This window comes from Maylandia zebra, linkage group LG23 (assembly GCF_041146795.1).
Source record: "Maylandia zebra isolate NMK-2024a linkage group LG23, Mzebra_GT3a, whole genome shotgun sequence".
In the NCBI taxonomy this organism is placed as follows: Eukaryota; Metazoa; Chordata; class Actinopteri; order Cichliformes; family Cichlidae; genus Maylandia; species Maylandia zebra.
This window is the reverse complement of record NC_135188.1, coordinates 41,132,306-41,157,175: the sequence shown is the minus strand read 5'-3', so window position 1 is coordinate 41,157,175 and position 24,870 is coordinate 41,132,306. Positions and strand designations below refer to the sequence as shown.

At 42.5% G+C, this 24,870-nt stretch overlaps 1 protein-coding gene across 8 annotated transcripts in view; it reads right to left on the bottom strand.

Annotated features, from left to right (window-relative positions):
* Nucleotides 1-24,870, bottom strand: part of mcf2la (mcf.2 cell line derived transforming sequence-like a) — a 53,741-nt gene that overhangs the window by 3,670 nt on the left and 25,201 nt on the right. For 4 of the 8 annotated variants that reach the window (XM_004573598.6, XM_004573599.3, XM_076879839.1 and 1 more), the window contains 30 exons: nucleotides 21,106-21,189; nucleotides 18,321-18,435; nucleotides 16,046-16,136; nucleotides 8,969-9,082; nucleotides 8,661-8,777; nucleotides 8,390-8,539; nucleotides 8,177-8,301; nucleotides 7,947-8,061; nucleotides 7,750-7,869; nucleotides 7,333-7,524; nucleotides 7,052-7,243; nucleotides 6,807-6,960; nucleotides 6,597-6,649; nucleotides 6,411-6,490; nucleotides 6,224-6,290; nucleotides 6,020-6,135; nucleotides 5,859-5,928; nucleotides 5,649-5,741; nucleotides 5,466-5,558; nucleotides 5,259-5,384; nucleotides 4,339-4,560; nucleotides 4,156-4,248; nucleotides 3,996-4,074; nucleotides 3,806-3,881; nucleotides 3,596-3,702; nucleotides 3,293-3,385; nucleotides 2,303-2,377; nucleotides 1,682-1,756; nucleotides 824-933; nucleotides 596-708 (listed from right to left, as the gene is read on the bottom strand). In XM_004573598.6, the coding sequence (XP_004573655.2) occupies nucleotides 596-708; nucleotides 824-933; nucleotides 1,682-1,756; nucleotides 2,303-2,377; nucleotides 3,293-3,385; nucleotides 3,596-3,702; nucleotides 3,806-3,881; nucleotides 3,996-4,074; nucleotides 4,156-4,248; nucleotides 4,339-4,560; nucleotides 5,259-5,384; nucleotides 5,466-5,558; nucleotides 5,649-5,741; nucleotides 5,859-5,928; nucleotides 6,020-6,135; nucleotides 6,224-6,290; nucleotides 6,411-6,490; nucleotides 6,597-6,649; nucleotides 6,807-6,960; nucleotides 7,052-7,243; nucleotides 7,333-7,524; nucleotides 7,750-7,869; nucleotides 7,947-8,061; nucleotides 8,177-8,301; nucleotides 8,390-8,539; nucleotides 8,661-8,777; nucleotides 8,969-9,082; nucleotides 16,046-16,136; nucleotides 18,321-18,435; nucleotides 21,106-21,189 (3,310 nt within the window). Of the gene's footprint in view, nucleotides 1-595; nucleotides 709-823; nucleotides 934-1,681; nucleotides 1,757-2,302; nucleotides 2,378-3,292; nucleotides 3,386-3,595; nucleotides 3,703-3,805; nucleotides 3,882-3,995; nucleotides 4,075-4,155; nucleotides 4,249-4,338; nucleotides 4,561-5,258; nucleotides 5,385-5,465; nucleotides 5,559-5,648; nucleotides 5,742-5,858; nucleotides 5,929-6,019; nucleotides 6,136-6,223; nucleotides 6,291-6,410; nucleotides 6,491-6,596; nucleotides 6,650-6,806; nucleotides 6,961-7,051; nucleotides 7,244-7,332; nucleotides 7,525-7,749; nucleotides 7,870-7,946; nucleotides 8,062-8,176; nucleotides 8,302-8,389; nucleotides 8,540-8,660; nucleotides 8,778-8,968; nucleotides 9,083-16,045; nucleotides 16,137-17,226; nucleotides 17,525-18,320; nucleotides 18,436-21,105; nucleotides 21,190-24,870 lie in introns of those variants that run through there. The other 4 variants (XM_076879841.1, XM_076879845.1, XM_076879842.1 and 1 more) reach the window with 4 other exon arrangements.

The window sequence follows — 24,870 nt, the reverse complement described above, 5'->3', positions numbered from 1 at the left end:
TTTTCAGGGTTTTTATCGGTTTTCAGTGTTATTTTGTTATCGTTTTTATCGTTTACTCTGTTTTTCCTGGGTCTTTTCACGTGTGTTATGAATAAATCTTCTTTTTTTCGGTACTGGTACTAGTTTTATTTTGTTGTATTTATCCGCGACACCTTAAAGGCCGGTCCGTGAAAATATTGTCGGGCATAAACCGGTCCGTGGCGCAAAAAAGGTTGGAGAGCGCTGTGCTAGTCCATTTGTAGTCTGCTTAAAAGCAGTGTTCGCATTTGGAGCCCTTAAATTTGGCGGCTATACTGAGAAGTGTGTGCAGTCACAAATGACCAACTTTTACCCTTTCTTTGTGGCACAGATTCGACACAATCCTGGAAACATTCCTCAATCTTGGGTCTATAGTGTCACACATTTGCTCCAGAAGACACCCACTGTGGACCTCTGCTTCAAGGTGTGACATGTGCATTCAGAGATGCTCTTCTGCACACCTTGCTGGTAACAAGTGGTTATTTGAGTTACTCTTTCCTCCCTATCAGCTCAAATGCATCTGGGTCCTATTAAAATCCATTTAAATTAAGTGTTGTTTGCTTTTGTTTTTTTTTACCACTGTCCCTCCTCTCCTTCTCTGATCAGCTGGACCATGTCTCCACTCTTAACAGACAGCTCCTGAGGTCCTGCTTTCTCGCAGTCTGCTACCACAGTATACTTTCCTGGAGCCTAAAAGGATCAAATGTTAACAACTTTACCAACTTTTAGAACCACACTTTAACATTTTAAGCTAAAAAAGAAATAAAAATACAGATCTATAATAATTCTTCATTCTCAGGCTCACCAGCTTCTTTCCTACTTCGTCCTCGGGGTCAGAGTTCATGGGGTCCTCGCCGCTGGAGTACCCATCGTTCTCTTCTGAGGCGTCCGCTGAGAGAGACGCCTTGTTCCAGCCTGTAGGTTGGATGATGGGAAAATCAGAGAGAGAAAAGTTCAACACACAGACAAAAAAAAGGGACAAAAGGAGAGAAGTGAGGTCGATCTTTATCACAAAGCTCCATGTTAAATCAAGTGAGATTAGATGTTTGAGCTCAATAGTGAAGTACAGAAAAATGACATGAATGGATCAAATATTTGCGAAAGCCACACAAATCTCCTGTGTGGAGGGTAACCCACTCCCCCCCCAAAAAATGTGATCGATCAGATTATGAAAAATTTATCTGTTTAGATACAAAAACCACACACACTCCTCCAAAAGTCACAGAGAAGATCATCAGACAGAAAGAAAAGGAGGACCTGTGATCAGAAAACAGATTTCAGTCACCTGCATTTGTTACAAGGCTGCTCTGACTCCCAGTGCCAAAAAATAGTTGCTGAAGCGGCGTACTGTGTACAGCACCACAACAACCCCAAACAAGCAAAAAACACCCGACAGTAGAAGAAGAGGCAATGATTGATTTGAGGACGAGTAGGCACCGTGCAAAAAGATTTAGCCTAGAACTGAGACTTCAGATTTAGTCAGGTTGAATCTTTAGATCTCGCTCCAATGTGCAAAAAGACAGTAAGACTCGGTAAAAGGCTAAAGGACTCCCACGGCAGATACACGCTGCGACACTTTACCTCATTTCAAATCAATCACGAGCACCCACAAACAACAGCAAACACCCCACTGTGGCTGCTGATGCTCAGAGCAGCTCTGTACCTCGCTGCTTGCTCTGTAACAGACTAGAGGTGCTCATCCATCTGACTCTGCTCAGAGTGACGTGGGGAGCCGGCTCTGAAGGGGAAGAAACGGCCAGCAAAATGATAAAAAAAAAAAAAAAATCAGTGACAACGGCTCAGCTGATCAAGCATCACTGAAATGCACAAGATACCAGACATGTAACAGTGATGATGATGATGATGATGATGATGATGATGACCTGTGGATGAAGGTTACAAAGTTGGTCTATGCTGTGCGACTATCTGCATGGGTGAAACTCAAACCAGCCTTTGGAAACATTTCATTGGTCTAAATCGTAAAAGCACCAGATTCCAATTGGGCAGTTTTAGCGAACAAAGCAACACAATACAAATATATTACTGCCATTTTAGCTGCTTCTATTACTCATTTGAAGACACGCAGATAGTCGCTATGATCAGCAAGAGGATGAAGAACAGCCTCTATATTGATGGACCGATGGGTTGCTACAACGTTACACCCCGTTTGTAACGAAACGTGTCAAATCTACATTATGGAGACAATCGAAGCAGGAGTACATCGTGGTCAAGTGAGATGGCCTCTAAAAATGAAATGCTCCCTCATAATGGGGCGGAAATATACCTTTGAACCCAAACGGTGTGGGATCGCTCTTTACCAGGTGGCGTTTGGAGCTGTGCTCAGGGCTCAGAGTCGAGCCTGGCCACACAGGAAGGAAAGATGTGAAGGAGGAAGAAGAGAAGAAAAGTGAGGGAGGACAGAAGCGAAAAGGAAGCAAGAAATTAACACTAACGTTAGAAGTTTGTACATGATGTGAACAGTCTTAGCTAATCAATAGCCAAACACACACACACACCATTACAGTGGTGGATACTCAAATTTGGTCAAAGGTAAAGATAAGCATGAAGCTAAACCCTGTGAGCACACAAGCACAACTCAGCTGCTGTCCAAACTCCTGCTTTAGAAGAGCAGCCAATCAGAAGGAGGTCGTCTTAAAATCAGTAGAGCTATTTAAAAAAAACAAAAAAAACAAAAAGTCTTGTAGCAGATAGGCCAAAGTGAGCATGTGCAAAAAGGCCCGCTATAGGCTAAATAACTGAACTGAGAGCCCAAGAATTAAAAAAAAAAAAATGAAGATGTCACCTTTACAAGTCACCTTTAAAGTTTTGACTAATACTGCTTTCACGAAGAGGAGCTTCTACTTCACTTTCATCTCTACTCCAGTGACTAGTTGTATTTTTTCCAATATAATTTAAAAACCTTAATATTCATTTTGATTCAGCCACAATGGCAGTGTTAAACTTTCACCACCAGGAGGCAGACTGTCTCCAACATAACCATCTGGGATCATGTGTGCTCCATTAGGCCGTGAAGCAGGTTAGACTGGAGGAGGCCAATTAATTATTGGGCACCGGGTAAAAGCTCAGACAGAGGCTCACATTCAGAACTGGATTCTGGATATTAGTATTCTTAGTTTATATAGCGAAGGGTGTTTCTTGCTGATAATCAATTGAACTTTTCATCACTGACAAACGACATACTGTGACGGGCCACGCTGAGCTGTTCTTAGCATTATCCTTCCTTTAAAAAAATGTTTGCATTCGCTAATGTTACCTTTGGGACTCTTGAGATTGCTGAAGCCCTGCAAAGTAAAACGCTTTTTGGCCACTGAGGACCTGTCAGTGGTCGGACTGGTCACCGGCTCTTCTGGAAGCAATGATTTGAAATGAGTGCAGGACAAGGGAAGCCATGAAAAGAGAGAAGAAGCCCCAAACAGGGGAGTGGAGAGGAGAGAGAAAGATGATAGATGAAGACAAAAAGAACCTGGTTTAGTGGGAGTTTAGAGCACAGCTTAGAGTAGAGACTTAGATAAAAGTGTTATTGTCTTCGAAGATGCTGTTTAACTCAAACATCTACCTTTGTGTTTCAGCGAGGATGACGAGTTGCTGTCAGAGGTCGGGGCTGGCTCAGTCTTCTTCTCCTCTTGCTTCTTCTGGTTCTTCTGACCGCTGCTACGGAAAGGGCTGCAAAAAGAAAAAAGTTTGAAAAATAGACGTATGTTTGATTTTTTTCCTTATTATCTCTAATCTGTCTAATGAGTCCTTACGTTACATATAAGCCACCAACCTGAGAGAGATGGAAGTAGAGTTGTTGCTGGTGGGACTTGGGGACATAGAGTCTGAGCTCTTCTGCTGGCTGGCATCTAAAACATACAACAACAACAACAACAACAACAAAAAAAAGTATTAAAAAGGAATAAAATAGGTTTAAAAAATAAGAACTTCTGGAAAAGTTAAGAAAGAAGTTTTCACAATACCTCTGCAGGCTTTGAGCTGCTGAGTCAAAACTTTGCGGATCTCGTTCACCCATGCCGTTTTAATCTCTGGCGTCGGGGCCTAGATTAGAACAAGCGTGGACAATCATTCCTCATCTCTAAAGGTATGATTAATAAAAGCAATCAGGTCGAACGCCCTTACCTGCACTATAAAAACTTCTTCTCTCGAGTTGCACCAGATCTCAAACTTCTTGTTGTCTCCCTTGGCATTCTCTGTGATGCCCACCGCACTCATCTGAAAGAATATAGAAAACTTAAACACTAAATCTTTACTGCTACGGCACGGCATCGACCTTCCTTTTAAAAATGGAGCAAGCAGGCTCACACTGAGGGAGTGTTTGAAGCTGTAAGACGGAGCTTTCTCGTAGCCCTCCCCGTTCTCCTCTCTCCTCTTGCAGAAGAGCAGAGCCTTCTGGTGCAGGAACAGGTGCCTCTGCATGGGCTTAAACCTGGCCAGGTCCTTCACTTTGGCATGACCTTTCTTATGCTCGGTCCACACGCTGAAGGAGCCCTGCATCAGCAGACGACCCAGCTCTGACAGGTTACCCTAACAGGGTGAAAAGACAGATGCGTGTTTTTGCATTGCACGACCTCTCTGAAAGCCGATAAATAATAAATTCTGGTAGCTTATTGCCAAAACTGTCCTGTAATTATAAAGCAGAACATTTTTGTTCATTTACTTTTTTGTCATTTAATACCTATTACTCGTCAGTGGGACAAGTACAGTATACATACAGTTAAATCAATTAAAACATTTACACCTTCCTTCACATTTTCTAAAACCTTTATTGGGCAAATTCTGGCTCCTGGACCTTATGTTTCACATCCCTGGTTAAAGTTTTGCAGCATTGCAGTTTTGAAACTGGCCACATGATGGAGCTATTGCAACTGTTTTTGACTCTGGCTTTGCACCTTTGCACAGGTAGCTGTGTTTCAGCTCTGTAGCCTTTAATGTTTTTAGATATTTGATTATATGTACTTAAAAAACAAAGAAAGGTTTTAGCCTGGAGGGGAAAATGGAAAAAGCAGATAAGAAAAGTGGGAAGAGAGTTGGCAGAGAGCACTTAGGGGAGAGTCTGGGGTGTACTCATGCCCAGGCCCTGTAAACCCCAGCAGCTCTTGTTAAAGAATAATTAACCTGCTCTGTATTTTAAAAGAACGCACGCTAGATATCCCATTCAAAGCAGTTTGAAATGATTTGACCACCTCCAGCAAAGTTTGCAAACGCAGTGTACTTCTTCTAACCTCATATCCTGTGATGGCAATGAGATGCATGGAGTCATTAACGGCTTTGAGAATCCCAAGAATGGAGGACAGTGCTTCCTGTAGGTCGTCACAACCATCACAGCCCTTGCTGTACTTCAACATCTCCTGCAAACATTGAAAAAACAAAACAGTGAGTCATTCCCCCTCTTACATAACAGGTGTACATAATACATGAACAGAGCTGACCTTAAGCAGTAGCTGGTACTTGGTGATTCTCTGGACGGGTTTAAGGAGGTAGGAGTCCAATCCAAGTTTATGTTCCAGCTTCCTCTGGCACTCCTGGTGTATAAAACATGAGCCGGTTAAGATTTAAGTTTTATATTGCTTAAAAGTGAAAAGGAAGGCGGTGCTACAGCTGTGAGGGCTGACCTGGAAGAAGGCACAGTCGGAGCACTGTCTCCACAAGCTCTCGGAGCGAGGTTTATTTTGGCAGTAAGCCTCGTAGATCTGCAGGTCCTTCATCTGCAGCGAAAACAATCATTAGCAAGTCAGTACGAGCTCAACCGCTGTTGACGGAAACATTGCTGTTGATGGGATTCCTGTCAAAACGACGATGTATAAGAAAATAAAAGTGCTCACCCGTTCTAAAAAGCAGCGGCCCACCAGCTCTGGGCAGTCAGTGTATGCTTCCAGTTCCTTCAGGAATGTCCTTGAGACAGGAAAGAGAGGTATAAATACTCAAACTATGAACAACATTTGTAAAGCACCCACATATATAATCAATTAGCTTAAAAGTGTACCTCTTGTGAAACTGGTAGATTTCTGGCATGTTCCCAAACAGGATGTCCTTCTTGCTGTGCAGGTTGCTGGGGATGAGGTGAGCCATGGCAGGGTTGTCCATCTCTGCCGCATAGCCCTGAATTTTAACATCACACATTTAGTAAGAGCTTCAGCCTTTTCACCAATTAATGTCAGGTCACGGTATCATTACCGACACCGCTCACCTCCAGCACACACAGCAGCTCCTCGACATAAGCTCTCTCCGTCTCCAGCAGCTCGTTCATCACGTGACTGAAATGTACACACACACACAACACAAAATACAATGCGGACTACAAAGAACAAGCAGCATGATTGCCAAATAATTGCTTTCCTATCTAGGGCTCTGGGGAAAGAACTTTGACCCCTTACCGGCGAAGCACTGCCAAGTTTTCTTCTTCTTCTGAAAGAGAAGCATGTCTTGTGCCACCGTTGTGTACAGGAGACTCCACCTTAAAAAATAAATAAATCACACACAGTCATGCATGTTTAGTATTTATCACCCACTTAAAACCTTTATTGTATCACACAACATTCGTAGAAATGATAAGAATTTACCTTTTTGGAGAGGGCATTATCAGCAGAGTATCTCCTGTCTTTTCTCTCTAGATCTGATTAGAAAAAAACATCATTATGTTTTTTTCATCCAAGTTTAGATTCGTCCTTCTCATCCTAATCAAACCACCACTAAACGAGTAAAAGATACCTCGTTTGACATCAGTTCCTGGCACTTGTTCTTCTTTAAACCAATTACAGATGGCTACTTACGGGGAGAAGAATGCGGTGACTTGACTTCAGGCCTTGGAGCTACTGGCTGGACTGGTCTCGTCTGTTTAGCGGCGAGTTTCTTCAGGCTGACGCGTCTCTTCTCGAACATCTCCTGGACGGAGCTTTGCTTCTGGAAAACTCTCTCTATCTGGTCCTAAAGGAGGATGGAAAATATTGCAGCTCAATGTGAAATATGATAAAGGTATCACACATTAAAAATTTAAACTGAAAATCTTCTCACGGACCCTGAGCTGAGAGTTGAGCACCGCCTCGTACTGGCAGCAGATGGCGCTGCGGTCAGTGAGGGTGTGCAGGGATGCTGTATCCAAGTATCGCTCCAGTTCTTGTAGAGCTGCTTCTGCCCCGTCCTGAGACTGACAGCGGTCCACTGGCTGGTTAGCCAACAGGAAGATGCCTTCCTCACACCAGTGCGACGCCTTTGAGGGGGGGGAAATACCAATGAGTGCTTCTAAGGATACAGCGCATTTGTTGTGGACAATTAATGAAGCCTTCCTCACACTCTTACCTCCTCCAGAGCGTGGTGGAGCTCCATGGCTCTTAGCAGGAGGCTCTTTTTGCTCCTCAGAGTGGAGCTGATCTCCTCACACACTCCTCTCAGTTCGGTGCACTTTGGCCTGATGGAGTCCTCGGCGTAGTGGGAGTTTTCTATCAGCCTGTCACCTTCGCTGACCAAGGACAAGGCGAGGTCTAAGATGTCCTTTCAAAACACACCAAAACAATTGCAATTATTGGAATATATCTTTATTATAAGTCAGAATATACAGAATTCTGCCTCAGCAGCAGAGCGGGACACAATAGTATATACTGGTATTCAGCATTTTGAAGATCTATAGAAATTCTGCACGAACAGAGGACAGAAAATGCTGAGCATGTCTTTTTGAACCACATGAGCAAGACTGCGTGTGCAATTGTGTGTACTTACTCGGGCTTTATCCTCGTGGCCGCTGAGCTCTCTGAGGACGTGCTCTGCATGGGCGGGGCTTACGCTGACCTCGGAGAAGCCCGACAATCGCTCGGACGTCACATCGAGTTGGGCGCGCACCTGAGGAGCACAGGGATTGATAAGCACGTCATTTTCCGAGATTTGGATTGGAAATGAGAGGATGACTCTTGACTCACTTCACGGAAGTGCTGCTCAAAATGGCGGAGGTGCAAACACTGCTCCAGCTTGGTACGGTGGCGCTCCCAGAAGTCGTCAAATGCCATCTCCGTCTCATCCAGCTGACCTAGGAGTCTGAAAGGGGAAAGGAGGCAAATGAGAAGCGATGGGAGACAAAAGAAGACATTTATTCATGCATGCAGGGGCAACTTCATTTTTTATTTATGCATCCTTCAGTTTAGTCATCCACCTCTGCACAGTGGCCAAGTTTTCCTGTTCATCATGCGTCATGTTGTATTCGGGGTCTGCCTTGAGAGGCTCGTTGATGCAATCCAGCAGCCGTCCTCCTTGTGACTGCGCCACCCTCAGGTCCTCCTGGAAATTCGAACCATTTTAAAAACTTTCTAAAAGCAACAAAAAGAGAAAAAGAAGTTTGCCACAAAAACAGAAAAGCATCTCCAACCTTCATCGTATCCTTTTTCAGTGTGTGCGTCTGCAGCAGGATGGTGGTGGCCTCAGCATCGTTGGGTAACTCGGTCTCTGCAAGCTCAGTGCCAAACGCTTGCAAGGTCTGAGCCGTGGTCTTCACCATGAGGGCGAAGGCCTCAATGGCCTGTGGAGGGCATACACGTATGCATATGTATGTGGCAGAGAAAAAATAAGTCAGAACATACATAAATATATATATATATTTAAAGAAATCGGGGACAAAATAGTCATGTGTGTGTACATACAGTGCGGTGTGAGATCCAGCTGTCATGGTGGTATTCCTGTGTGCCTCCCAACTCTTTGGTTAGTTGTCCTGGATCGATATACGCATGGAGCTCAGTCACAGAACTCAGCATCACCACCTGACACACACATACACCCAAACTGATTAAATGAAATACTATCACACATTTATTTTGAGATGAATACAAACATAAACATAAGTTACAACAGTGACGACAGCTCTACACTAGCTAAAATAATAATTGTGCTCTCAGTGACTCACAAGGGAGCCATTACGTAAAGACAAAGTGCTGCGGTGTATTAGTCATACCTTCATTTTGAACTCATCCCTGTTGAACTTGAACAGGAAGTCCGACAGAGTCCGCTGGAACAAAGTAGTGGGACGCAACACCAGAACCAAGTGTAAGTTCCCGGGAAATGAACCCTTACAGAGAAAGGAGGACAGGGAGTCGGATTAGACAGTGATCAATACCTTACGCTTACTTCCACCCACAAATTATCCCAAGAAATTTCAATAACTGAGGTGTGCAGAAGAGCATCTCTGAATGCCAAAGCTTGAAAGATATGGGCTACAACAGCAGAAGACCACAATGAAAACTTGAAATTGAGGTTTCAATTCACAAGCTTAACAAAATTTTATAATAGAAGACTGAAAAAACGTTGCCTGGTCTGATGACCATATCTGCTGTAGGGTCAGAATTTGGCATAAATGACATGAAAGCATGGATCCATCCTGCTTTGTATCAGCGGTTCAAGCTGGTGTCAACAGCGTTAAAATCGAATCTGTGACATGAAGCCATGAAGAAGAGCAAGGTGCACAAGATAAAATGCATCTGATGAGTGCCTGCTAGATGAAGTGCTGCACATTTTGGCACAGAGGCTTTGACCGAACAGAACAGAAAAAAGCTCTCGGTTAAACTGAAGTCCCTGTAACAGCCCTCCCTATATAACTACCTCAGAAGCAATGCTGTGCTCATAGCCTAAAGCAAAGTTGACACACTGTAAATTTGTGAGATATAAGGTTCACAGTTGTGCCAGTCCAACTGTATAGTCTCTCGATCCTGACAGTAATAAAGGCAGAGCCCTGGTTTAACGGTGCAGCTCCTGAGTGAGGCATTAAACAAACCTCACATCTGTGCCCACTGTCCCACTGCTGCAATCCCAAACCAGCAGTAAAGAGATTTAAGAGCGTTTAACATCTAATAAATCTGCTGCGTTTCTTCACTGCAGTTCCCCTGCAGCAGCTCTCACCTAGAAAGCTGTGATTGCAGTGTAATGTTATTAGTCCTGTGACTTTGGGGAGTAGCTGTAGCATTTGGTCTGTCCACCTCCACACTAGCAAGTTAAAAACACAGAACTGCCTTCAGACAGGCAGCAGCTCTGGAGGCCACTCAGCTGAAAGGCTATATCGGTTGTGGCTTCCTGTAAATCCCCGAGTGAATTGCTCCGCCCTGTTAGACATCGTAAATCAATGCAGGATGACATGTGCACATGTGCACATGTGCGCGCACACACACACACACACACACACACACACACACACACACACACACACCACCAGAGGCAAGCTTAGAGCTCTGTGACAAGCTCATGACATTTTTAGCATAACCATAAATTGTGTCTGCTGACAAAAGAAAATCTGAAAGATGATGATGCTTAAAGATTAAAGCTTTTTTCCTGTTGTTTTTTGGTTTAGAGCCGGTTTAATTGACACTGCTTTTCTTGGTAAATTCATGTCTTTTCTGCTGATCAAACTTCAGCTGAGGTTTAACCCACTGAGCCATGCACATATAATATCTAAATACAGCGCCCTGTGTTATTTGGGAATATTTTTAGTTGATTTATTCACTGACAAAAGTGAGTGTGTGACGACAGTCTGTACAAAATAGCGCCACGGCTGCCTTATTCATTGGAATCACTGGTAACACGCAGCAAAGAGTACGAGCCCTACGATAAATAAGTCATCCGTAAAGCATGGCTTCAATTTAGTCTACAAGGAAAAGGACTGCACTGGTACAGAGGCGCTCACACACATCCAGCGTGCATACATCATTGTCATGAAATGCCTGCATTGGGTTGTCATGGAAACGCGTGGAGAGCCTTAGCGGGAAAGAGAGAGTAGACGAGGAGTCGTCTAAGAGTGTTCCCTGTGCCGCAGCCTCATTCTACTCGTCCCGTCATTTATTTTTGGCTTTCACACACACACACACACACACACACACACACACACACACACACACACACACACACACACACACACACACACACACACACACACACACACACACACACACACAGCTTGCTGTGATGTTGATGAGAGACAGCCAGGTTGGAAAATTCACTCACTCTACACAACATCTTTCCACCCATACTGCCTGCATATCTTTTACATACAGTGCTTCCTATTGGGATTAATGACAGATGACAGTGCATGTTAACTACAGAAAAAAATGATGCATTGTGTATTTTTTTAGTTTTTCCTTTTTTTCCCTCATCAATAACACACCATCCAGACATCAGTGAGCAGCGCATGTGTAATTGGAGGTCATTAAATTCAATAAACCCTGAGAGGTCCTGTTTTAATTTGTAGCTCTGCATTAACATGACAATACACGTGCTGCTCGGTGCACTCCCCGTGACAGATGAACACTGATACCCCGCATAAACATTAAAGCGATGCATGCACGCGCACGCACAGACATTTTCCGCGCGCATTAATAAATGATAAGAATTAGAATATAATTTTCTTTTGAGCGGGATGATGGAAGGGTAGAAGGATGGGTGGAACGGGAAAAACCACTTCAGTCATGTCCTCTAATCACATCCACACTGCTCTCCCGGGAGTTGGCCCGCCACCATATTAAACCACCTCCATCCACCGCGTGCTCAAACCCCCCCTCCTCCGCCTGCATTACTGCTCTCACTTTTAGACGTGAACAATGTCCCAGTTGCGACAAAGACGCTCAGCTGAGATCTTGACAGGGAGAGTGCTAATATTTAGTGGAACGCCTTTTTAGCTGATGTTAAAAACGATCTGTTGCAACAAACCCGAGCCTCTCACTGGCACCGGCTGACTGAGCCATCTGCATCCTCCGCCTGCAGCAATGTTTCCGTATGCATGGATGCCTGTGTATTTATTACCCCTAATCACAAAGACAAGCTGCAGCAGACATGAAGGTGTCCCATAATTTAACCAGAATACTAGATAAATTCTGGCATTTGCATATATGGTAAGATGGTCCTCCATGTTCACTACACAAAGTGGGGGGGAAAGGAAACTAACACTTCAGACACGAGCAATAATATTCTCTCTAGGGCAGTGGAGTGTTTCTTTAAATCTTTAAACCCAACACCTGAGTGTCTCTTCACAGTAACCAATTATTTCCGCACTGATAAATATCAAAATCAAACTATCCAATGAGCTCACTACCTTAATTTTACAACCCAGCACTGTGTCTAGATGGTGAAAGCACCAACAAAGCAGCCTGAGAGCATCTGTGCCTTCGCTTTGCAGTAATACTACTAACACTTGCCCACTCCTTTATTTTTTTCCGTCCCTCGTTCCCCCTGGCAAACCAGCAAATGGCAGCACGTGACCTTGAGCAGCCTTCACGAATAGAGCATCTCACGGGACGATGAACAACTTTCATTCTCCAATGAGGCCGACTGCCACTGGCTAGTGGACAAAACAGGCGTGTCCAGCAAGGACATCCAACCACAGGCGAGTGAGGAGGAGATCATGTCAGACAGTTGGTCTCACCACCTGGCCTTCATGCCTTCAGGTTAGGTTATAATGCTGCCTGTTTCCAGTGTGGACTTGACATACCCTTTTATATTTTACCTCCCTCCCTACATGAAACATGAAAAGGCATTCACATAACAGCTGAAACTGCCAGTTGGAATCTTATTCACACAAAATATCCACTACATCAAACCATTACATCATTCTTTTTGGGAGCAGGCCATGAATATATATTTTTTAAAAAAGCATTTCACTGCACTGAAAATAAAAATACACATTTCAGCTTTCTGAGTTAAAAAAAATCCTTTTTAAAGTGAGGAAGGCAACTCCGAGGGGGGTGAGAACTAAACAGAAGAATGGAGTGATGGATGATTCAAAGGGGAGAGAGACGGGGTAATGAGAGGGAGAGGTAAAGGAAGGAAGGGATATCCAGCAGAGAAGCTTCTGCTACCACGCTGATAAACTCTACCACCACTCTAAATTATAGGAGGCCACTTTGTCATCTTGGCTTGATTTCTCTTCTTTTTTTTTTTTTTAATCTTTTGTTTAATTTAAAGACAGAGAAGACTGGGAACAAAAAGACCCAAAATGGAAATATATAAAGATTATACACTGTGTAGCTTTGGAAGTGTGGTGGTGGTACTGAAAATGTTTTGTTATAAATAAAATGGAATTTTACAGGAGGTCATCTCAAGGCTCCAGGAAGGACTGCACACATAAAGCTATGTCTCACTGAGCTGATATGATTAACTGATAAAGGTTGGCCACAAATATATCAGTCTGAGCACATATGTTGTCTGATATGAAAACTGAATGTAGAACACTATACAGAAATACAAGCATTAGGTAATTTAGAAGTGGTTTTATAACATTATTTAGTCAGTAAGGTGGTTTTGGCTTCACAGTTTACGATACACTGAACCACTGTTTGCAGCTCATACATGAAGTGAAGCTAAGCAGATGGTGGTGTTAGGTTAAATGACTGTCACTTCCAGAATACCTATATGTGCATACATAAAGGATACATGTACAATTTACTAAGACCTGAGTATCATTTGCCAAAAATTATTTATGGGCCTAAAATAAAGACTAAAATGGCAAAAGAATTACACACTGCACAAAAAATTTAAGGAACAGTTTGAAAATACATCAGATCTCAATGGGAAAAAACACATGCTGAATATCTACACCCGCATGGACTGTTTAATGTGTTAGAAGAGCTGAATTCAAAGACATAATGAACGATGTTACAGGTTTTCTCCATGGCTTCTCCAGACCCTTTCATGTCTGTCACAAGTGGACAGGGTGGACCTGCTCTCACCTATGAAAAGCACAGGGTGCCAGTGTGGACCTGTCAGTTGTGGTATTCTACGGCACTATGTGGTGCTGGGCACTGAGCACAGGGCCCACTAAAGGATCTCAGGTCCTCAGGCCGCCCTCATGAATTCTGTTTCTAACTGTTTGGTCAGAGTCCTGCTGGAGATAATTTTATAGCTCTGGCAGCGCTCATTCTGTTCCTCCTCACATAAAAGAGCAGATATCAGTCCTGCTGATGGGTTAAGGCCTTCAACGGCTCTGCCCAGCTCTCCTAGAGCAGGTGCCAGTCTTCTGGATATTTTTAAAATGTTAATATCTTGCCAGTAAGACGTTACTGATAAAAACATTAAACTATTATTTTTAGATAATATGATTTCAGCGCTTAGTCCATACTCAATGATTACATTCACACTTTTCCTTCAAAAAACATCTCTGTGGTTTTGCTTGCACCTTGAAGTAGCTTTACACCTGATAAAGCAGATTGATTGTTGGTTCATGGAATTCTACAGCTCATCAACATCCTGTTTCAGGACACTGAACGAGCCAATGGACTGGAATAATGGTTCATTATTACCATTATTAGCACTGGATATTTTCTGTGTGTAGGTTAACTTGACTTTGCGTTCAGTTACCAAAGCCAGCAGCCTCATAATGACTTATTTCCACAGTGGGGATAGTTTTCAAGAGATACCATGGAAAAACCGTTAATGATAACCAGTGCCCAATTAGCATACATTAGCATAAATTTGCATACATTGGACATGGTAAAAGGTACAATACAGGAAGAGCATCCTGACAACAGATGTGAAGGGGTTGGCGAAGCTTTATCCTTGTTTTGGCCGACGTTATTACGATTCACAGATAGAGTACTGATTACAGATGACAGCTTACAAAAAAATTTAAGTAAGGGAAAACCAAAGTGAAACACGGTATAGTACGAAAAATTAAAGTCAGTGCCCAAGCAATAGCTCTCTCTCAAAGAAAAGCCAAATAGAGAACACCGCTATTGGCCAACATCTTGCTGACTGCTACCAGTCGATCTGCAAAAAGACACATACTTAAATTCCCACCTTGGCATCTTCAAATGTCTTAAAATCTAAGATTTTTAGTGCTGTGGCGTGTCACCTCACAGACCTCAGCTCAGTAGATAGGACAAAAAGATGGGAGGATAAAATCAGGCACAACATGCTAGATTTTACCGAGGAGCGATTTATTTACTTATTTTGGCCGGCCTCCCTCCCTGCTCCCTGGCTCTGCTGGAGATTCCTTCCCGTTAAAAGGGAGTTTTTCCTTCCCACTGTCGCCACTCGCTTGCTCAAAGTGGATCCTCTGATTGTTGGGCTTTTCTCTGTATTATTGTAGGGCCTTTTCCTTACTATTTAAAGCGCCTTGAGGTGACTTGTTATAATTTGATGCTGAAAAAATAAAATTGAATTGAATTGAGTTTCATTTGAATTTAATACAAATAGTTTATAATATAATGGTATAAATGGCATTTAATTTTAATTGTCAGAAATGACAATAAGTATGGACACTTCAGTTTCATGACTATTGATTATTATTACCAAGTCTGCCTAATTTACATGCATATTAAGTATTATTATAATAATAAGATATATAACCCCTCTCTTATACTACTAGTCCCCCCTCTCTTGCCTTCCTCTTTAATGTCACACTCTCTCTTCAGTTTATCATCTTATAGAGTTGTGAAAGTTACCAAGAAGTAAGTAGGCTAGTAGGCTAATGGAGCATACACTGATGGTTAAAAAACAATTACAGAATGAGACTCATGGCCAGCACTGCGTGGACCTTCTATTTCTGCTTTTTGAGTAAGTCTCAGCGTACACAAAGGCTATGAGTGCACTTTCAGAGATTCCACCACCCACTCTAACATAATAAGCTATTTTTAACCTCATCCTGCCACATTTCAACATGCAGAAAAAGGAAAATGTCCAAGCTCCCAGTGCATATGAAGTTAATGAGGTAAAACAACCACTTACTGCATGCGCAATTTCACAAATACTAAAAACTCCAAAACATCTATTATTCTAAATGCTGCTAAGCTGAAAATTATACACACGGACAGCTGACACCAGCAACTACACCCACAGATCTGGACTAAAACAAGCATTAGCACATGCAGAGTAATGCACACACTCCAAAACAGCTATTTGGAGTCATCAGAGGGATTTTGTCAGCAAATGATGCACGCAGACAAATTGGTTCGGTAAAGTCCTAGGACAGTTTCTCCCATCTTCCTCCGACACGCACACACAGAGAAACACACACACAAAAATGAAATAAATAACCAAACAAGTAGGTTCTTACTGCGATGCGGAGCAGGGTGGCCCTGACAGCAGCCCATCGGTCCAGCCGTCTGTCGATGACCAGGATGAAACCCACTCCTGATGCTTCCACACTACAGGAGAGAAACACACACATACACACACTGTTAATCCCCACAGAAAAACACCTTTGCTTTTCCTGTGTGTGCAGGAAAGAAAAAGAGGGTGTGTATGTTTAAGTCAAGGCCTCGATAACAAGGCAAACTACTGAATTTGGTACCAGAATATCCCCAAAAAGGGGCCTTAACTAGAATTTGCCCTCCACAGCGGTGGCTTGTACATTATTGAGAGGGCCCTTGAGCTCCAGCTAAAGCAATAATTGAGTTATTTTATAAAAAATAATTCCAAATCAGCTTGCATTAAGAATACGTTAGGCAGTTTCACTGTTGGCTGACAGATTATGGCATAGGTTATGTCTATTATCTAGGAGGTTTAGGAAACTTGCAGACAAATCAGGCCCACTGTAGGTCACTGTAGACATAGCTAATCAAAGCTTTTGTATTATCCTAAGGAAAAAAAACTGAAGAGGTTGCAGTTTCTTTGTTTAGTGCTATATAACCTTTTTAAAATGTCAAATTTACAGTTAAGATGCAGTTGCAGCTGCTGAATGGGCCTTTTGTCAGTCCTTCACTTAGTTGGAAAAAAAAGGGTATAAATTTTTATTTTTACTCCCCACTAGCCTCAGGTCATTTTCCACAAGTGGCCCCTGGTCAAAGGAAGTCAAGTATCCCTTGTTCAAACCTTGCTACCTACTGCCTCTTCATCATTTGCCTTCAGTGGCGATTAGAGAGCGACCCTTGTGATTACCATGGCAACCTTGGCTCTGCATTAGCATGTGTGCATGTGAAAAATCTTGCCATTCATTCCACAGGCAGTGCCATATGTAGCAGCCTCATTAAGCTAGTTTGTGTGTGTACATGGCTTTTTCCTGCAAAGGTCCCCCGCTGGATAAGCTGACGTGTATCCTGACACCTAAACACACAAGCAGGAAGGATGAATATTTAAGCCTGACACACACATACACACACACACACATACACACACACACCCCGACTGTGAGGCCAACCATACAAATACTGCTGAGTCGGTCCATCTGGATGTCATTATTAGCCAATTTTCATTATCACACACAGAGATGTTAAGAAAAGCAATGCGTTACACTACCCGGTGGACGCCGCAAGCGGCAAATCCTCAGTCCATCGCTACTGCTAAATAGATTCAATCCACATAAATGAAAAAGCCGGGCGAAGAAAATCTTTGATATTCCAGAGCCCAAAGAAAAAGAAATCTAACAAAAATCCTCAATAATCCAATGTCATCATCCAAATATAGTCCAGTCTTCCTCAGTTCTCTCCTATTCGGCTGATGTCAATGTCCAGTCGGTGCATCCACAATCATCTTCTTGCAGCTCGCGGATGGAGCGAGGTGACCGTTCACATCCTCACAGAGCATCTCCCTCCTCCTTTTGCCTCTCTCTCTGCTCCTCCACCACCCGCGTCCCACCCTCAGCCAATTAAAGCCGAGCTCTGCCGCTCAGAGCCAATCGGATACCCGGGAGCTCAGCCGATTGGCAGCAGGGTGCAAAATAGCTGGTGGGCAGAGAGGGAGGGGTATGAGTGTGTGTCTGTTATATGAAAGGTGATGATCCACTGAATGGCCGCCATGACACACACACAAACATATGCGCACACACACACACACACACACAGATAGATATACAGCTGCATCTTCCTTTCTCCTTTAATTATGTGTGTGAGAGCATGTCTGTGCTTGATGAGAGTGCTGCGCTCAGCACTAAAGGAAAGGTGAAAGGAAGGGAGGGGAGGTGAGAGGATGGAGGGGCAGAGGGAGCATAAAGAAGGAGGACAGAGGAGTAATGAGAACAGATAAATAAAAAAAATATTCTAGTTAGGAAAACAAACCTCCACTGCAGAAATATACAAAAACTATAAATACAAAACCTTTCATCAGGCCTAAGTTCTACTATATGAATTCATATGAGCAATGTTTTAACATTGTAACAAAAATTCTGTTCGTATATCCACATCAAAGAGTACAGTTTCAATTTTTGATTTGCCAGTTATCAGTGACTTATTCTTTAGTCTTCCATTCTTCTCTAAACCTTTGTGTCTTTTGTGTCACTTCTCCTCGAGTCAGGCCTTTGGTGTTGTGCTGGCATCTGTTGGCTCCGCCTGGTATTACACCTCAAGCTCTGTTAGCACAGCACATGTGTGAGAGGAGGGGTGAGAGACACTCACCTGGGGACACTCGTGAGGTAGCTGAGGACATTTTGGAGCTCCTCCTCTTCTAGCTCGCTGAAAGTTGGGAATTCTGGGAAGACGATGACGGGGCTTCCATTCATCCCTCGCCCCCCTGGAGACAGACAGGAATCACAGAAATGTCAGGCACGGTGTCCACCTGGTGTTGTCAATGCTTTTAATTGATTTGATGACAGCTGGATTGAAAACTTGAAAGTTATGTTGTAATGGTTCATTTGTGCCCTACTTTTCCTCCTTTATATAAATACACTCAGACACAAATAAACCCACTTCTTGCTTGATAAAGTGCAGCAGGGTAAAAATCATAAATTACATACAGTCCTGTTTCCATAATTGGAAAGTCATGCAAATTCATTTTGGATCTAATTCAGAATGAAAGAAAGGCATTAAGAGGAGCCTTAATGTGATTGTTTACCACGCCTCTGGCTGAGGAGAGACGGAGCAAAAATCACATTTATAAAATGTGGTTGGCAGGTCAAGTTTCAAAGCAGAACATTGGGGCGATGAATTATTCACATGCCGTCACTGGTCAGGCAGTATCGTCATGGTAACCCAATACAGAGCTCTAAGAGTAGGTTTCTGTGCTGACATGTTTGTTTCATGTTGCTTTGTGTGCATTTTGTGTGAGTGGTTGGTTATGATTGCCTGCATGGCTTCTATCTGGGCCAACCTATCATCAGTAACTGACAAGTTTTTCCCACATTGGGGTCCCACAGAGGGGTCCAGGACCAGCTGGGATCAGAACTCTTTTTCTTTATTCTGGTTGAATCTGCCCCTAGAGTTTCACTGCATTTTCATGTGGATTTGTACACTACTCCATCATGTTGTCTCAAATGAGTTTTTTTGGTCATGTTGGGATTTTTTGTTTTTCCTTTGTTTGGGGCAGGTACCATGTGATGCATACGTGTGTGTGTGTCTCTCTCTCTCTCTCTCTCTCTCTCTCTCTCTCTCTCTCGCTCTCTCTCTAATTTTGTTCACCCCCCCCCCTTTTTTTTTCCTTCTCTTAGCAGTTCTTTCCTGCCATGCCTGCTTTGTTTGTTTTTGTTTTTGTTTTAAGTAAACACCTGAAAACCACCTCCATACTAGAGTAAAAATATGACGACAACCTTTTTGCAATCAGGGAAAAACAATAACAAGACAAAATTGCATTGAATTTCTTTACTTTGAGTTGCACACAACTGTTTACAAAGTTGAGCTTGATTACACAAGGCAACTTGTCGCCAAGCAATTGCAGTCTGATTTAGAAACACTGCAATCACTCTCAGACAGACAGATCAAGGTTTGCACATAACTGTCATCTAATTTATAAACAAAAAAAAGTCAACATACTGCTAGTGTCACGTGTCTTTGCAACAGAGGACTCAACTCAGCTGGTTGTATTCTGGTATAAGAGCAAGGTTGCAGAGCGCCTGAGTCATTTTATAGTTAAATGGTAAATGGACTGGTTCTTATGTAGCGCTTTTCCACTCTTCTGAGCACTCAAAGCGCTTTACACAACTTGTGCATTCACCCATTCACACAACTGACATTCACACACATTCATACTCTGATGAATGCATCGGAGAGCAATTTCGGGTTAGTATCTTGCCCAAGGATATTTGGCATGCAGCCTAGGGGAAGCCGGGAATCGAACCACCAACCTTCCGATCAGTAGATGACCTGCTCTACCACCTGAGCTACAGCCACCCAACAACAACTATTTTGCAGGAACTATGTCACTATTTGTGGAAGAATTTCCGAATTTCTGTAGCCACAGACTTGCAATTTCTGCAAATCAATCATAGTTAATGCCATATTGCCACAGACCCCATTCTACCTGACTCCATCAGATAGCATCGTCTTGATGGAACAAAGTTCCTTTCAACATGGAAACTGACTGCAAGTAGACACAGACCTTGTTCCCATCTTCGAAGCCCAATTGTTGTCCCAATTTCAAAGACAATAATATAGTTCATTGCACACGGTCACAATAATTTTGTTAGTGCTGCATCAACATTTTCCCAGAGTGTGAAGGATAGTAAATTGGTCCCACATATAGTTTATAGCTTTGCAGACACAGAAAGGTCCAAATATATCTGCAGCGCAAAGCAAAACCCTTAAGGTATTACGCTTCAATGAAATCAAAATTATTTAAACTTTTATTTTTTTATTTTATGAGTTAAAATATTGGTAACTACACAAACAGAAGCAAATAAATTATCAAAAGGTTAAAAGCCTTTCACAAAGTGTCGCTTTGGCTGTCATTTAAGTATGAGCGGAACTATTTTTGGACTCTGCTGGACATATCCGCCTTCACGTCCTGGAAGTGTTTTTGCTGCCAGAGACATTTATATTTTTTTTTTAATTGCACCAACAGTTTTGTTACATAGAAGAGCGCAAGTAGAGAGAGGACTGCGTTTCACTGAGCTACACAGACACAAAGATATAATTAGATTCTAAAGAGTTAGGCCAATTGCGCTATGTTTATAACCCCCATTAGCTCTGCCCCGACATAAATTCCCCTGTTCACACACATGAATGTGTTTGTTAGCAACTCAATTGTCCAGTTTAATCTAATCCATGCTGCACATTTGGAAAGACACTGAGATCTCTCTGGGGTCACTCGTTCATCATGAGTTTCAATACTAAGTCACTGACATGGATAAGCTGATTCAAAGAGCCGGGTTTACTCGCATGTTCTTTACATATCAAAAGGAGGAGAAAGTTATGTATGTCTTGAAATAATTAACTGCCACTTTGTGCATGTGTATAATATCAAACCAACCTGGCAGGATGGCAAACTGTTTCTGGAGTTCAGAGCCGATTTGTGCTGCATACATAGGAGTATCATCCTTTTGCACGATGTCATCTAAACAAAGAAACAGAAAACAGTATGTTAGAAAACAAAGTCTCCAAACCAAAATCCACTGTCAACTCTTTTGCCAATATAACCAACAGCTGAACTTTTTTTTTTTTTAAAGTGTGTTTATATATAAATATGTGGAAGGTGTAAAAGGGGAGGAGCATGGGAAGTAGGGCGAAATAAAGAGGGCAGGGCACATGAAAAAAGGAGGGAGTAAAATGAGAAAATCCAAAAAGGAGAAAGAGTAAAAAAGGGTAAAAGTAATGTAGACTGGAGATGAAGTAAACACCATTTGGATTTCCTCTGTCCTGTGGTCAGGCTGGATTACAGTAATCTCATTTAGCCCTTTGAGACATGTAGAGACAGAGAGATAGAGAAAAAGCACTCTCCCCCCTCTGATTTGGCTGCCATGTGTGAGCCATGTATGCCAAAAACAGGGATTGGATTGTTAACTGTGTCCGATCATGTGTGCATCTGTGAATGAAAACTGAGAATTTATAATGTCATCTAAGTGTGTATGATGGAGCATCGCTACGTGTGTGTGTGTGTCTCTGAGTGTGTGCAGACAAATGCTGGCACCGCGGCTGGTGTGAGCAAAGTGTGGCAAGGTTTACTAGCAGTATGGTGTGGACTGGCAGTGAGATGCATTAATTACCATCCAAGTGCAACCCAAACAAACTGTTCACATTTTTATAAAGGGACCATCGACCCAAAAATTGCAACACCAGACTGATTATAGGATCTTTAGAAGAGTCACTGTTTTAATCTCATCTAGGATAAGCTTTGTGGTGAAAGTGTCCTGATGGATGAGGTTTAAAAGCTCCACTTTTCTCTCTGATAACAAACTGCATATAAAAGATGGAAATAGGCCACCGTGAGGTTAACAGTGTGGATGTCTCCAATTCACAATCACAAGCTAACCATAGACAACAACACACTCTGTTTTATTTTCTATTTAACACCAAAGGTGACCATAATTTACCATGACCATGACATAGTGAGCATATTTTTCATTCATAATTCATAGCAAAATATTTTGACTAAGCAGCCTTTATAGGTTAAAAGTATCGACATCTGTATTGGGAACAGCGATACTAGCACTGCATTTACTTGGTTACACCAAAATTTGCAGTGTAGCAGACCACTAGTGAGAAGTGAGGTCATGCTCTCATAGACTTCTATATACAGTAGTTTGCTTCAGAAACCCCCGGCTGGGTATTAGAATGAATGGAGCTTTAAGGCACTTTCATATGTGCAATGCCCATTTTTGGAGGTTTTTGACACATGTGACTGCTAAACATGCGGCATTAACATTTTGGACATGTGATAATTATGATGGCAATGTAGGATAATGTGAATAATGCTCGTCACACAAACCTGGAGACCAGTCGGTGACTGCCTAATTGTCATGAGTCAGTAGGGAAAAATGTGCATTTCCAAACCAAATGGCAAAAACCTCCTTGTAATCGCTGTGGTTGCTAGCATGCTGCTGTGGTCATAGTGTAAATGGAAGTGACAGGCTTGTCTACAAACACTGGCCTGCTGCCCTCCCTGATGGTAAAAGCTGCCCTTTCGAAACACTGGAAGCACAACTTCAACTTTTACTACTACTTATCTAGTAGTTAGCAAGTTGTTTGCAGCATGAAACATGAAAAACAAAAAAACTGACAAACTACGGGCCACCGTAGTTTGATAGCTAGCCACAACAATGTGCTAGCTATCAAAGCAATTACTAGAAGGTTTTTGGTTAAGCACCTTCTCTGCAACTGATTTCACCCAGCAAGAGCCGGCAAACTGCAGGAACCACTCGCCAGCCTCCCAAGGCAACCAGTGGTTCTATCACATCCAATATGGCACACAACTCTTAAGCAATGTGCATCTGATATCACATTAGAACTGTCAATAGACAGTCCAAAAAGCTATTAAGGGCTAGCTAATCTAACTGTAACACTGTCAGCCAATCAGACATGTGTCAGACATGTGAACTGGACGCAGAGTTATACAAACTAACACTCTCTCTTCTTAGACTTTATTTCTCTGAGATGTGCCTTACTTGCTCCCTCTTTAAATCTCTAAATCTAATCCTGTAGTTATTAAAGATGTTAACGCACAACGATATGTTCAGCGAGTCTATTGTTAATTACCAAAGTGTGAATGCGTCATTTTACGGTAAACACAAAGTGCAGCTGAGGCCATCGGCGATGTTATCAGGCGGTCATAAACCAGGACTTGTGAGTCACTTGAGCCAAACAACTAAAAACAGTCTGTAACAGCATGAAATCTTTAGTCTGTGGGAAAATAAGACAGAATGACCACACTGGAGAACAAAGCAATCCACTCATACCAGACTAAAGCACTGCAGGTGATCACATAATTGGCATTCTTCGTCACAAATATCCTCAGACTACCTGTAAAAACTGTGCGCATGCTGATGTTTGTTGGTCATTTCCTTCTTTAATCTGTGGCACCGTCGGTCTATGCAGCAGCTCCATATGATGCAGCAACCCCCTGGGATTAAGAGCTTAAAGCTTCAGTAATGCTACATACATTGTGTCAGCGTACGATTGGCTAGACAGTGACTCATACTACAGATTGTACGTCTCATGTTTTTTGTGAAGTCAACATATGTTACAGTATGAGCAGCTGTTCACAGGATGTTTGAGATGCTCTTGGAACTTGCTTTAAAAATTATTAAAGAAGTAAAACAAAGTATACTGTAAGTAGCTCTGGTCAGGAAGGAACATGGTGTCCTGGGGGTGTACAGCAATAACTCACTCACACTTTGGTAAAGTCAGAGGTAAAGCTTTACAGATTTTAGGAGATTATCCAAAAAAAAAAAAAGCAGTGATTATTGCAGAAAAAACAACCAAACAAGAGGAGAATCGGAGCAGTGACTGGGTCAAGACAGAAGAAGAAATGGCTTAAAAAAAGGACAGAGGAAGATAAAAGTAAACGGTCTAAGAGTGGAAAAAGAGAGATGGTTGACTTGGCACTAATCCAGGTCCACTTATTAGACTCAAACCGACCACAGAGCTTCCAGCAAAAATCAACCACTCTGTAATTTAACACAAAAAACCCCCAGAAACTGTATGTAATTAGCTTCTACTACAGCAGAGACAAAGAGGAAGGGGGCGTGCTTTAAAATCTGAGTTCATGGTGCCTTTGAGCAAAGCAATGAGTGCTGAATGAAGAACAATTTGTTTTCTGGAAGGACAAAGGAGATAATGAGGTGGGGATCCAAAAGGAAATGTTTTATTTGTATATGATATACAGTATAGGAGGCAGACTGTGTGTGAGCAAGTGTGTTGTCATATGTCAGAGTGTGTGTTTGAGTGTTGTGGGATCACTGGGCCAGCTGTCAGTTCAATGTGTCAGGCAGTAAGCTCTGGCTAAGGCCCAAGCTCTGACTAACAGCAAGACATGTGCAGCGCTCTCTGACTCTGAATATACTTTAAGCGTGCAAGTGTCCGCATCTTTGACCTTACAGCAAGAGAGTTGGTTTTATTTCAAAATAAAACCAACTCTCAGACTAAATCTCAAGCGATGCGATCATGCGATTTGCAATACTTCATGTCACAGTGTGTCCAGTTCATGGATGGATTTGCCATTTCAACCAGATGGAGTTAAAGCTCCTTTAGTCGGTCATTTCCTACATTAGCCATGCCTTAGGATGAGTACTTGCAGCTG